The sequence below is a fragment of the Mangifera indica genome, chromosome 4 (genome assembly GCF_011075055.1).
Source record: "Mangifera indica cultivar Alphonso chromosome 4, CATAS_Mindica_2.1, whole genome shotgun sequence".
Classification (NCBI taxonomy): domain Eukaryota; kingdom Viridiplantae; phylum Streptophyta; class Magnoliopsida; order Sapindales; family Anacardiaceae; genus Mangifera; species Mangifera indica.
In genome coordinates, this window is record NC_058140.1 from 12778127 (window position 1) to 12792236 (window position 14110).

Below are 14110 nucleotides of genomic sequence, written 5' to 3' on the forward strand. Positions count from 1 at the left end.
TTTAAAAGGGAAAAAGACTATTTTCCACCCAAATTTTAGCCCAATTTTAAAGTCACATCCATAGGAAATCAAAAACTTAAACTCTGACCCATGACCAAACTACTGTCTAGATTTTCAGTTATAAACATGGGTAAAATTGTTGTTTTACCTATAAACTCTAAAACTTTAAAATTTTATCATTTCCCTTTTTAGGTTTTAAAAACTAACACTTCAACCCATCCTTCAAGTTTGAAAAGTTTAGATTTCACCCATAGAGTTTGCTTTTTTCTTCAGCCATCATCGACTGTTGACGTTTTCCACCAATCTCCCTTCTCCAGCTATAAAGAATGACGAAGGACGAACCTTCGTTGCCTCGTTGTCCAGATCTAAAAGAACAGATGAAGGACGACGTTTCGTCGTCATGTTTGGATGACACGATGAACGACGAAGCGTCGTTCTTCATCATCTAGGTTATACGACTAAGAGATCACACTACCATGGTCGCACCAGGAGAAGGAGGAGGTCAAAGATGACACTGGAAGATGAAGTTAAAGAGTAAGGGTGAAACTGCTTTTTTTGAAAGTTATGGGGGGCGGTTAAGTTTTAAAAAATATGGAAACCCTAGGTTTGGGGGTGAAAATGTTACTTTTTAAAGTTTAAAAACTTTAGGTAAAAGTAAAATATTAGTTTCTAAAATTTTAGGGGAATGAAAAGTAATAAACTTTATAACTTTTAATATAAATAGTAAAATAGCTATTTGACTACTCATTTTAACAGAAAAAATTAACAGAAGTTTAGATATAGATGAGAGTTTGGGTTTTTCATCTCTCATGAATATGAGTTTGAGATTAAGCTAAAAATTAGATAAGAAATATCCCTTTAAAAAATTAGAGGATGAAAGTTTGAAATATCACCATACCTTAGGGGGCAAACTTATTTGGCCTTTCCACTATTTATACATTATTTGTACACTACACATCACGATGACCCAGGTCTTCTGGAATCTTATGACGCGGATCCCGACAATAGGTCCAATCAATTGAAAGAACCACTGTTAAAATTGCCCAACTTTCATGAGAAGGCTTGAGAAATCAGAGGGAGCAAACTGGTCGCTGGTGTAGATATTTTTTATGTGGCCAAAAAGACTTGGTCCCACCGGAGGGTTCGTGCAATACCTGTTTATACTTGCCGACTTTAAAAAAATTAAAAATTAAAATATGAATCCAATTTTATTAAAATTAAAAATAAAATATTATTTAAAAAAATTTTAAAAACTCAAGTTTATCCAAAATTTGAAAATTAGTCATTTTCCCGTATAGTTTTTTCTCTATTTCTCCGATAACTCATTCATTCGCAATCATTGATCGACTTTTCTTCCTTCTTCTTTGTCAGCAACTTATTTCGTACTATTCCTTTTGTCTTCGTCAGAGACAAAGACCTTTGTCTCCGTTAGTAACTCATTCTTGAAGAATCAATAAAGACACCCATCTTCATCAATTCTAAATGAATAGATACGTTTTTATCTATTTAAACAAATCAACATGTCTTTGTTATTGTCAAATTATGTCAGAGAGATGCTAATAGTGACAATGACGGTTTAGAGTGAAAAAAGGTGATCGTCGATGGTTGGAGGGATAAAGAATAAAACTTAGGTTTTGAGGAGAAAATATAATTTTTTAAAATAAAAAAACTTTAAATAAAAATAAAATTATTAGTTTTTAAAATTTAGAGAAAAAATAAAATAAAATATATATTTTTTAATATTATTATTAAAATGATGATTTTTTTAACCGTAACTAAAATTTTTAATATAAATTGGTTTATAGGTGGGATTTCAAATATTTAAAAGTTGATGGGTGTGAATTGAAATCACACTATGTCTAGGGTGGGACAAAGTGTTTGGCCTTCTTACGTCCTAGGAATTTTTGGATATGCGAGCGTTAGGTCCCATCTGGATGTGACAGTGCCTTTGGCTATAAAGACAATGGAGACAAATGACCAAATGGCCCCGCAAGACGTCGACGCCCACCGAGCTTATGGCAAACCGCTGTGCGAGCTTCACGCGGTCGCCAATTATAAAATACCGGGCCACAACCATCTATCTACAGGAGGACAAACTGAGTTTGCTAAGAGAGCTAAATTATGGCGACTAATGCACCATATCTGAGCTTTTCTCTGGTATTTCTAGCACTATTATCATCTGGGTTACTCATCATTGTTAGTGATGCATTTTCAGTAGAAGAAGCAACCATTAAGGATCTCCAACTAGCTTTCAAACAAAACCAACTCACATCAAGGACATTAGTTGAGTTCTACCTTGGAGAAATCCATAAGCTCAACCAGAAACTTAGAGGGGTCATAGAGGTGAACCCAGATGCATTACGGTTGGCTGAAAAGGCTGATCAAGAACGTAAGTCTGGAGATGCAAGGTCAAAGCTTGGTTTGCATGGCATTCCCATTTTGCTCAAGGACAACATAGCAACCAAAGATAAGATGAACACCACAGCTGGCTCATTTGCTCTGCTTGGCTCAATCGTGCCACGAGACGCATTTGTGGTCACCCAATTGATTAAATCTGGGGCTATTATTTTGGGAAAGGCGAGCATGAGTGAGTGGGCTGGTATTAGAGATGCTCCCACTGGCTGGTGCGCTAGAAGTGGTCAAGGAAAAGTGAGTGGAATTGAAGGACTCAAATTTCGCTTAGCATATTGTATTGTGTTCACTTCCAAATTTTATCTTATCATCTGTTAATAAAATTGATTAAATCTGTATGCAGAATCCTTATCTTCTGTCGGCAGAACCTTGTGGGTCAAGTAGTGGATCAGCGATATCAGTGGCATCGAATATGGCAGCAGTGTCACTAGCGACTGAGACTGATGGCTCGATCTTATGTCCATCTGCCGCCAACTCAGTTGTAGGAATCAAACCCACCATTGGTCTCACTAGCCGAGATGGAGTCGTCCCTCTCTCCCCAAGACAAGACACTGTTGGGTAAGTCACATCGAAATCAATGAAATTTATCAATTGAAATCAATGAAATTTATCCTAGAAAAAGCTAGATTCAAGCCATTTTGGCTTCAAGCAGGCCTATTTGCAGGACTGTAGCGGATGCTGTATATGTTCTTGATGCCATTGTAGGCTTTGATCATAATGACAAAGCGACCAGAGAAGCATCAAAGTACATCCCTCGCGGTGGCTACAAACAATTTCTTAAACCTGATGGACTGAGAAGGAAGAGACTGGGGATTGTGAGACATACATTTTCTAGCACTGCAAACGCGTCTGAAGTTATTGAAGCTTTTGAGCGCCACATTCAGACGCTAAGGTACCAAAACAACCAGTTTCAATAATTAGTCTTAAACTATTGTTCACATAATTTGATTATATGTTGAATGGATGTTAAGAGAACAAGGTGCAATTGTGGTGGAGAACCTGGAAATAGCCAACATTGATGAGATATTAGATCAAAATAAAAGTGGTGAATTGTATGCAATTTTAACTGAGTTCAAGATGGCCTTGGATACATACCTCAAGGGATTAAAAGCTTCGCCCGTTCGGTCTCTGAAAGATGTTATAGCATTCAACAAGAAATTCTCAAAATTGGTAACATAGTGATCATTGATTCCCTCTGTATATACATTTTTCTAGATTTACTCCTATGAATTTCTGATGAGAAGCTGGTAATGGCTATGCAGGAAAACACGAAGGAGTATGGGCAAAGTTTTCTTGAAGCAGCACAGGCCACAAATGGAACTGACTATAAATTGAAGGCAGCATTGTCAAACTTGACAAAGCTTTCCAGAGATGGTCTTGAGAAGTTGATGAAAGAGGAGAAGCTAGATGCAGTGATAACTCCTGATGTTTATATTGCTATTGTTCTGGCGATCGGTGGATTCCCAGGAATCACTGTCCCAGCTGGATATAGTAATGATGGCTTTCCTTTTGGGATTTACTTTGGGGGATTGAAGGGCTCAGAGCCATCGCTTATAGAGATCGCATATGGCTTTGAGCAGGCTACCAAGATTAGGAAGCCTCCTTCATTCAAGCCATGAACTTTTATAAGACATGAAAACATACCCTTCTGCTTCTGTGAGGCAGTAATTTGTTTTGTGCTTTGTTTTCAGTCAATTTAATCAAATAAATTCAACTCGTTTGAAGATATGGTAGGATGATAAAAAAGTCATTCTTTAAGAAATTGTGACATCAACAAATATCACCGCTGGTTGGTCTGGAAGAAGTGGCAAAGCAAAGGCCAGTTCAAGGTCGATCAATTTTTAAGAAATAATGCTAAACTCCAAATGATTATATTTAAATCAGAGAGAAAGGCAATTTACAAGTAAAACAACCAAATTTTTTCAAGAGTAACATTCTGATACAATCATAATATGCTTCGGTTTCTGAAAGGACTTACAATTACATCAAACCTTTGGTGGAACAAGGCTTTTGGTCTAAAAAAGAATTTATGATTTACAACAATAACGAATTCATCAACATAATTTATAAGAATTAAGATCGAAATCTACGGTGATAATTAAAACAATATTAAATTAAAAATCTTAAAAATATAAACTAAGTAAAAAATAAAAAAATTATGATTTTTATAATTAATAAAATTATATATTTTTATTTTGAATATATAAATAAGTGTTATTTTATTGATTTCTTTTTTTCTAAAGAAATTGCTTGTTGGGTTCATATTTTGGGTTGGGAATAATCTTTGAGGTGACAGTGGACTTGATTGTATCTTAGAATTAAAATGGATTACATGAAATGAAAGGTATAAATAAATAAATAAATAAATAAATATATATATATATATATATATATAAAATAAAATTTGTTTATATATATAGTATAATTTTATTAAAAATCGAATTTGATCGACAAATTTTGTGTGCAAAATTCTTATAATCTATCGACATTATGGGTCAAGTACTAGATTAAGGTTGGATTCGATTTGAGCTGACTTGATATTGAAAGTTGTCCCAACTCAGTTCAGTTCGATTTAAATTTGTTTGATTTAAATTTAATTTAAAAGATTCAGCTCGTTTTTTAGATTAATGCAAACTTGATTTAGACAGTGTTTGTCTCGATTTAACTCAAGTTCAGTTCGAATGTATAGCTCAAATAAGTAGTTCAAATTTATAACTTAATTCATTTCGAATTCATAATTTAAATTAACTCAAATTCATAGTTGACTATTGTATATTTTTTATGGGTGCAATTTTTGGTATCAATATTTTGACACTAGAAGGAAGGACTTTGCAAGCTCTTCCAAAATTTCCAGCAAAACTCATCTTTTACTCTTTCGAAGGTGACATTCTTATTGTCTGTGCCACAAAAAATAACATCAAAAATACCACCGCCAACTGGGTGGACTGAGAATGTGCATCCAGCTATATTGAAATGGCTACTTGTAGTAACTAAGATGCTTATTTACCAATTCGAGTGGTCATGAACCTAGAAACAATTAGAAACCTTAAACCTTAACTTTTAAAACCTACAAACAATCACTTCATAAGTTAGATGTAACCTTTGGCAAGTTGACTAGTAATGTGGAAATTTTGATCCAACATCTACTTGATGTCCTAGCAACTATCATTGGAACCTAGACTCCTGTTTGACATGTAGAGAACTCATGTCAAATATGATGTGCAGATAACTCAACCCTGCATGCAAAAACTCCACTTACCCATGTTTAAATAACTCAACTTACTTTATTAGCGTGTATGTAACCCATGTTGTAATAGTGTTGGAACTTACATGGTACAACAAATTTTCCCTATTCTACCTATGCTTGGGATGTCCACTAGATTAGACATATTTCCCTTGGCTACTAGAACTGGTGAAGAGGGTTTTTTTTTTTTTTTTCATATATGAATTATATAGTAATTAATTAATGCCAAAAAGTGATGAAAATAAAGATTTGCTCAAAGTTATATTAAATGATAAATTTTGATATGGATGATTCCAAAAACGTGATTTTATATAGGTATTTACATTGGGCCAAAAGACTTGTTTCTAGCCAAGGTTTAATTTATTATCAAACTTTCATCTATTAAATTTTGAAAATCTAAATACGCACCTGTTAATTATTAAAATTAACAAAATTCGTTAGTTTTAAATATATGAATATCATTTAACCTGTAATATTAAAAAAAAAATTATCTCATTTCTCCACTTAAATTCTTAAAACTAACAATTTTTCCTTACTTAAATTTTGAAAAGTTTCATTTTCTTTTCTAAGGTTTCGTTCTTTTTCCATCCTTCTTCAGCAACCTTCCCCGTCTTCTGCCAACTTCATTTTCCCACCCATCTTCTTTTTCGACACTCTCTCCCTCTCTTGGTGCTCTCCCTAGAAAATGGTGGCCGAAGTCGAAGATGAATCGAAGCATGGGTTGATAAATTGACAAAGAGCGTCAAAGAAGAAGATAGGTGGGAAGACGACGTCAGTCGGAGATGGAAAAGGTTGTTAGAGAAGGAAGGGAAAAAAAATAAAATTCAAAGGGGAGAAAGATAACTTTTTAAAACTTTTGTTAGGGAAAATTGTTAGTTTTTAAAATTAAGGTAGAAAAATAATATAAAATTTTATTTTTTTAATATTATTGGTTAAATGACAATTATACCATTAAAACAAACATATTTTATTAACTTTAATAATTGGGTATTTGAATTTTCAAAATTTGACGGATGAAAGTTTAACAATAAATTAAATCTTGAGCAGGAATAAGTCTTTTGGCCTTTAAATTATAATGGTTTGAGACTAATTTTTTTGATAAAAAATTATACGTACTCACTTTAAATATATAAATAGGTACATATTTAATGTATATTATTATGTAATTAAAAAATTTTAAATTAAAAATAAAATAATATTTAATTATATGATGATGATGTATAAATATATATTTATTTATATATTTAAAATAAATATATATAATATTACTTTTTTTTGTTAATAATAATGCACTCTGCACATGATTGTTCTAAAAGATATAGCACAATACATAAACAATTACTAGGGGTAGTGAAAGTTTTAAATACAACATATTTTATTAATAATTTGAATTTTGAAAATAGTGTGAATATTTGTATGTTTTGCAAAAGTAAAGGTTGTTGCATAAAGATTTCCTATTTATCAAGCTTTTTAGCTCATTTATTATAAAATTTTTCACGTGTGGTTAAAATAGAATATCTTATTTAACCATTATTTTTATATTTGAAATATTTCTTTTTTGTTATTTAAATTAATAAAATATTCTTAATTGAAAGATTGAGACTTCTCAAAGAAGTATGATCTTAAAAAAATAATTTAAAGTATTTACACCCTTGAGGAACAAAGTCTTCTGGAATCTTTTGAGCGGATCTTGACAATAGATCCAATCAAATGAAAGAACCATTGTTAAAATTGTCAAAACTTTCAAGAGAAGGCTTGAGAAATTGGAGAGAACAAGCTAGTGACTGCTGGTGTAGATATTTCTTTTCCCCTGGATTCTATGGATTTCCAAGCATTAGAGCCCCATCTGGATATGACCGTGGAGGCCTGCCTTTTGGCATTACATGCATTGCCACTGGTAACCAATCGTAATGTTTTGCCTTTTTCCTTTCGTCGTGTAAAACATTGGCTATAAAGACACTGGAGGCAAACGACAGAATGGTCCCGCAAGATGTCGACGCCAACCGAGCATGTGGCAAGACCACCGTGCGAGCTTCATGCTGTTGGCCATTATAAAAAACAGGGCCACAACCATTATCTACAGGAGGACAAACTGAGTTCGCTAAGAGTGCTAAATTATGGCGACCAATGCAACATATCTCAGCTTTTCTCTGGTATTTCTAGCACTATTATCATCTGGGTTACTCATCATTGTTAGTGATGCATTTTCAATAGAAGAAGCAACCATTAAGGATCTTCAACTAGCTTTCAAACAAAACCAACTCACATCAAGTACATTAGTTGAGTTCTACCTTGGAGAAATCCATAAGCTCAACCAGAAACTTAGAGGGGTCATAGAGGTGAACCCAGATGCATTACGGTTGGCTGAAAAGGCTGATCAAGAACGTAAGTCTGGAGCTGCAAGGTCAAAGCTTGGTTTGCATGGCATTCCCATTTTGCTCAAGGACAACATAGCAACCAAAGATAAGATGAACACCACAGCTGGCTCATTTGCTCTGCTTGGCTCAATCGTGCCACGAGACGCATTTGTGGCCACCAAATTGATTAAAGCTGGGGCTATTATATTGGGAAAGGCTAGCATGAGTGAGTGGGCTGGTCTTAGAGATGCTCCCCAAGGCTGGTGCGCTAGAAGTGGCCAAGGAAAGGTGAGTGGAACTGGAGAACCTCAAATTTTACTTAGCATATGTTATTGTTTTCACTTCCAAATTTTATCTTATCTTCTGACTCTTGTTAACAAAATTGATAAAATCTGTACGCAGACATTTCATAAAATTAATAAAATCTGTATGCAGAATCCTTATCTTCTGTCGGCAGAACCTTGTGGGTCAAGTAGTGGATCAGCAATATCAGTGGCATCAAACATGGTAGCAGTGTCACTAGGGACTGAGACTGATGGCTCGATCTTATGCCCATCTGCTGCCAACTCAGTTGTAGGAATCAAACCCACCATTGGTCTCACTAGCCGAGATGGAGTCGTCCCTATCTCCCCAAGACAAGATACTGTTGGGTAAGCCACATTGAAATCAATGAAATTTATACAACATCAAGCAAGACTCATGCCATGTTGGCTTCAAGCAGGCCTATGTGCAGGACTGTAGCGGATGCTGTTTATGTTCTTGATGCCATTGTAGGCTTTGATCATAATGACAAAGCGACCAGAGAAGCATCAAGGTACATCCCTCGAGGTGGCTACAAACAATTTCTTAAACCTGACGGACTGAAAGGGAAGAGATTGGGGACAGTGAGGCATACATTTTCTAGCACTGCAAACTCGTCTCAAGTTATTGAAGCTTTTGAGCACCATATTCAGACTCTAAGGTAGCAACACAACTACTGTTTGTTACAAGCTGAGTAGTCTTAAACTAGTTTTTACATAATTTGATTATTTGTTGAATGGATGTTAAGAGAACAAGGTGCAGTTGTGGTGGACAACCTGGAAATAGCCAACATTGATGAGATATTAGATCCAAGTAGAAGTGGTGAAATATATGCAATCTTAGCCGAGTTCAAGATGGCCTTGAATACATACCTCAAGGGATTAAAAGCTTCCCCAGTTCGGTCCTTGAAAGAAGTTATAGCATTCAACAAGAAATTCTCAAAATTGGTAACATAGTGATCATAGATTCCCTCAGTTAATACATTTTTATATATTGAATCTACGAATTTCTGATGAGAAGCTAGTAATGGCTATGCAGGAAAACACCAAGAAATATGGGCAAAGTCTTCTTGAAGCAGCACAGGCCACAAATGGAGCTGACGATAAATTGAAAGCAGCATTGTTAAACTTGAAAAAACTTTCCAGAGATGGTTTTGAGAAGTTGATGAAAGAGGAGAAGCTAGATGCAGTGATTACTCCTGCTGTTTATATTAAAAGATTTCTGGCAATCGGTGGATTCCCAGGCATCACTGTCCCAGCTGGATATGGTAATAATGGCTTTCCTTTTGGGATTTACTTTGGGGGATTGAAGGGCTCAGAGCCAACGCTTATAGAGATTGCTTATGGCTTTGAGCAGGCTACCAAGATTAGGAAGCCTCCTTCGTTCAAAAATGATTCTGTGTAACTTGGACCTGTAGGATCCAATCCAATGCAATAAATTTTATTAGGTATTTTATCAGGTAAATGCCCTTGGGTCCTTCAGGTCTAGGCTAAAGTATTTGGTCCAATAAAATCAGAAAGTAATGGTTAGATTCTTATCAATATACAGCTTTTGAGCACCATATCCAGACATTAAGGTGGCAACACAAACAACTTTAACCAATTATTATTTGCCACAATCTGAGTAGCCTCAAACAAATAAGCATAACTCTATGTGTCATGATTTTACTGCAAGTGAAGACACAAGGGTGCGGAGGTGGTTGACCATCTAAACATAACCAACATAGATGGTATCACTGATACCATTGTGAGTAGGGATGACAATAAAGAGGGATGGGGAGCAAGAGATATCAATCTCTGTCCTTATTATGGGGATGAAAATGATTTCGCATCCCTTCCCCATAAAAAAAATCCTTCCCCGTATCTGCAAAAAAAAATCTTTTTCTTATACTCTTTAAACACAACATAAATATATTAAATAATAAAATTAAAACCAACCCACTATTTCAAATGTCATAAATATAATATATTAACTATTTTAATTTGTATAATAAGAACCTAAATAAATTTCAAAAACATAAATAATTTAAAACTATAAAGATATGGTAGTATTTTAAGTAAATATATTAATATAAAGAGATGAGGATGCTGGCAGCGAGCAAACAAGGTCGGACGGGGAAGGGACATATGTATCCTAGTCTGTGATTGCAGAAATTTTTTTCATCTTCGTCTCTGTTCTCTTTTTCGTTCCTATCGGAAAATACTTTTCCTATTAGGGTCGAAGAGGGTCACGACCCCTAAAGCTTAGCCAAAATTGTCATATCTAATTGCGAGTGCTCAAATGCTGGCATTTGATATTATGCCCATCCGATGTTACCTCAGTTGTAGGAATTAAGCCAACCGTTGGTCTGGAAGAAATGACAAATATTGCGGGTCAAGTAGTGGATCATCAATAGCAGAAACAACAAATTCGGCAATTGTTACTAGCAATTGACATTCTAGCATAATCTTATGCCCATCCAGTGTTACCTCAGTTGTAGGAATTAAGCCAACGGTTGGCCTTGCTAGCCAAGACGTTGTTGTCGCCATGCTGCCTCCACATGACAGTGTTAGCAAAGTTACACTCTTAAATTTCTCTCTATCATGATCTTGATTGACCTTAGGTATTTTAAACTTAAAATTTGAATAATTGATCATGATCTTGATTGACCTTAAGAATAATTGAAAATTTGCGATGCTATAACTTCTTCAGCTGTTAAACGGGTAAGTTTCCTTCAGAAAGACTTTACTTCTCTAATGATGATGTGGATAGGTTAATGTATATCGAATAAGAAAAGTTAGATTATCTAATAAGTAATGTTATAAATACTTAATTTTGAGTATTTAAATGATATATTATAAAATGATTTAATATTTTTTTATCTTTAATTTAAAATTATATAATTATACGATTATTTATTAATTAGGAGAACAGTGCCACTCATTACAAATATTCTGCATGCATCAATTGCAGCAATCTCCAACAAGGGCATGCACAAGGTGGCAAATCCTGTAAGCCCTATTTGTTATAAAGAATTGCCATGTCACCCACACTCGGCGATATAAACCAAGAGTTGTGCAAAGAGAAGGGCCAGAATTTAGTTTCTTTTCACTATCATTAAACAAGTTTATCTGTTTGTAAACACTATAAATACTCTTAATAAATAGTAATACTATATATAAAAAAAAAATTATACAAAATGATATGATATTGATGAGACAGATGCCACATGTCAAAAGCATCTGTCACATTAATATCATATCAATTTGTGTAATTTTTTTTGTATGTAAAGGTTGTTCATTTAATATATTTTTCTAACTTAAAACCACCCGATGGGCATTCTTTAATTATAATTTCTTTGCAAAAAACTTTATAAGTACCACAGTTTCTTACAGTATACCAAGGCTGTTGCTTTTTGGTTATTGGTGCAATTTCTCATATGATATTTTGACACTAGAAGAAGGGTCTTTGTGAGCTCTTCCAAAATTTCCAACAAAACTCATCGATCTTTCTCTATTTCAAGGACCAGAATCTTGTTGTTTGTGCCACCAAAAAATACGATCAGAAACATCACCACCAAACCAACTAGGTGGACTCAGAAGTTGCTTTTGGGACTTCTAATAATTAAAATGCTTTTGTGTGAACAACCCATTAAAATGGTCTTGAACCGAGAAGCAATTAGAAGCCTTAAACCCTATAAGCAGTCACTCCACAAATTTGGGTCTAGTAAGATGCAACCTTAAGCGACTGTTTGATTTATGTTATTTTTTAATAGGTTGTTTAAAAGATTATTAAGTATAAATTATTATTATGTTAAATAAATTTTGATAAATATAAATAATTGTTTTATTTAATTAAATATAATAAAATAATACTAATATATAATTTATTTAAATATCCTTAAACATAATTATTTAAAAATATTTTTGTGATATTTGTTATATTAATTAAAAATACTATTATTTTTTTTAAAATTAATAAATAATAATATAATTATAATAAAATTTAGATTACTAATATAATTTTTTAATATTGATGATAAATTATTTTTTATATTATTAAATACATTATTATTAATAATAAAATGTTAAAAAATAAAATAATAATAATAAAAAATAATGCATCAAAATTATCCTAAGCAAACGTCACCTGAATCTCTCTTTTTTGTCATTTTAAGTTATGTAGCTGGGATAAGAGATTTGAAATTCATGAATGAAAAAGAGGATTGAGACTAATTAAAGAAGGTGAAATTTTAACAAGAATAGTAATTTTCAGTAGGCCAAAGGACTATGTCCCACCCAAGGTATAGTGAAACTAAAGCTTTCTCCATTTAACTTTCAAAAATTTAAACACCCACTTACAATTAAATTTTCATTAAAAATTTTAGTTAAGGTTAGGGGTAAAATTGTTATTTATTGAAAAATTAAAGTTTTATGGCATTTTCTTCTTCTATATTTAAAAACTTATATTTTCCCCAACTCAAAGTTTAAAAAGTGACAAAACCCCCCCTAGGATTTGTTTCTCTTCCTTTAACGTCGATTTCTTCTTCCTGACCATCAACCATCCTCCCTTCCCCCCTTATCTCTCGTCTGATCTCTCTCCCTAATCTCTCCGATCATCTTTGATCGAAGATGAAGACTTAATCGTCTTTCTCTCAGAGGAAGATAATTGGTCTTCATCTTTCAAACAAAGGTAATCGGTTTTCGTTAGAGAGATGAAGACGACACGTCTTTGTCTTAGATGAAGATCATTTGTTTTTATCTCTAATCGAAGACGGTCAAAGAGACAAGGGAGAAAGACCAAAGGAGAGATAACGAGGGAAGGAAGGATGACCGATGACGAAGGAAAGGGAAATTGATGTCGGAGAAAGAGAAACAAATCTTAGGGGGTTTTTTTCACTTTTTAAACTTTGGGTTGGAGGAAAATATAAGTTTTTAAATATAGAAGAGAAAAATATGATAAAACTTTAATTTTTTAGTAAATAATAGTTTTATCCCTAATCTTAACTAAAATTTTTAACAAAAATTTTAGTTGTGAGTGAGTATCTAAATTTTTTAAAAGGGAAAAAGACTATTTTCCACCCAAATTTTAGCCCAATTTCAAAGTCACATCCATAGGAAATCAAAAACTTAAACTCTGACCCATGACCAAACTACTGTCAAGATTTTCAGTTATAAACAAGGGTAAAATTGTTGTTTTACCTATAAACTTTAAAACTTTAAAATTTTATCATTTCCCTTTTTAGGTTTTAAAAACTAACACTTCAACCTATCCTTCAAGTTTGAAAAGTTTAGATTTCACCCATAGAGTTTGCTTTTTTCTTCAGCCATCATCGACTGTTGACGTTTTCCACCAATCTCCCTTCTTCAGCTATAAAGAATGATGAAGGACGAACTTTCGTTGCCTCGTTGTCCAGATCTAAAAGAACAGATAAAGGACGACGCTTCGTCGTCATGTTTGGATGACACGATGAACGACGAAGCGTCGTTCTTCATCATCTAGGTTATATGACTAAGAGATCACACTACCATGGTCGCACCAGGAGAAGGAGGAGGTCAAAGATGACACTGGAAGATGAAGTTAAAGAGTGGGGGTGAAACTGCTTTTTTTTAAAGTTATGGGGGGCGGTTGAGTTTTAAAAAATATGAAAACCCTAGGTTTGGGGGTGACAATATTACTTTTCAAAGTTTAAAAACTTTAGGTAAAAGTAAAAAATTAGTTTCTAAAATCATAGGGGAGTGAAAAGTAATAAACTTTATAACTTTTAATATAAATAGTAAAATAGCTATTTGACCACTCATTTTAACAGAAAAAATTA

General features: G+C 33.6%; 2 protein-coding genes across 3 annotated transcripts; both read left to right on the forward strand.

Annotated features, from left to right (window-relative positions):
• Nucleotides 1–2087: 2087 nt before the first annotated feature.
• LOC123213314 (probable amidase At4g34880) lies at nucleotides 2088–4138 on the forward strand. 2 transcript variants are annotated; one of them, XM_044632718.1, is made up of 5 exons: nucleotides 2088–2649; nucleotides 2756–2970; nucleotides 3077–3304; nucleotides 3384–3582; nucleotides 3675–4138. In XM_044632718.1, the coding sequence occupies exons 1-5, from the start codon at nucleotides 2122–2124 to the stop codon at nucleotides 4029–4031; spliced, it is 1527 nt and encodes a 508-aa protein (XP_044488653.1). In that variant the 5' UTR covers nucleotides 2088–2121; the 3' UTR covers nucleotides 4032–4138. The 2 variants fall into 2 exon arrangements, with proteins under 2 accessions (XP_044488653.1, XP_044488652.1); XM_044632717.1 differs by having other exon boundaries at nucleotides 2092–2649; nucleotides 3065–3304.
• Nucleotides 4139–7712: 3574 nt separating this feature from the next.
• Nucleotides 7713–9874, forward strand: LOC123213313 (probable amidase At4g34880). Its single transcript, XM_044632716.1, has 5 exons — nucleotides 7713–8301; nucleotides 8449–8663; nucleotides 8735–8974; nucleotides 9062–9260; nucleotides 9352–9874. Exons 1-5 carry the CDS (start codon nucleotides 7774–7776, stop codon nucleotides 9715–9717), a joined length of 1548 nt encoding a protein of 515 aa, XP_044488651.1. The 5' UTR covers nucleotides 7713–7773; the 3' UTR covers nucleotides 9718–9874.
• Nucleotides 9875–14110: the final 4236 nt, after the last annotated feature.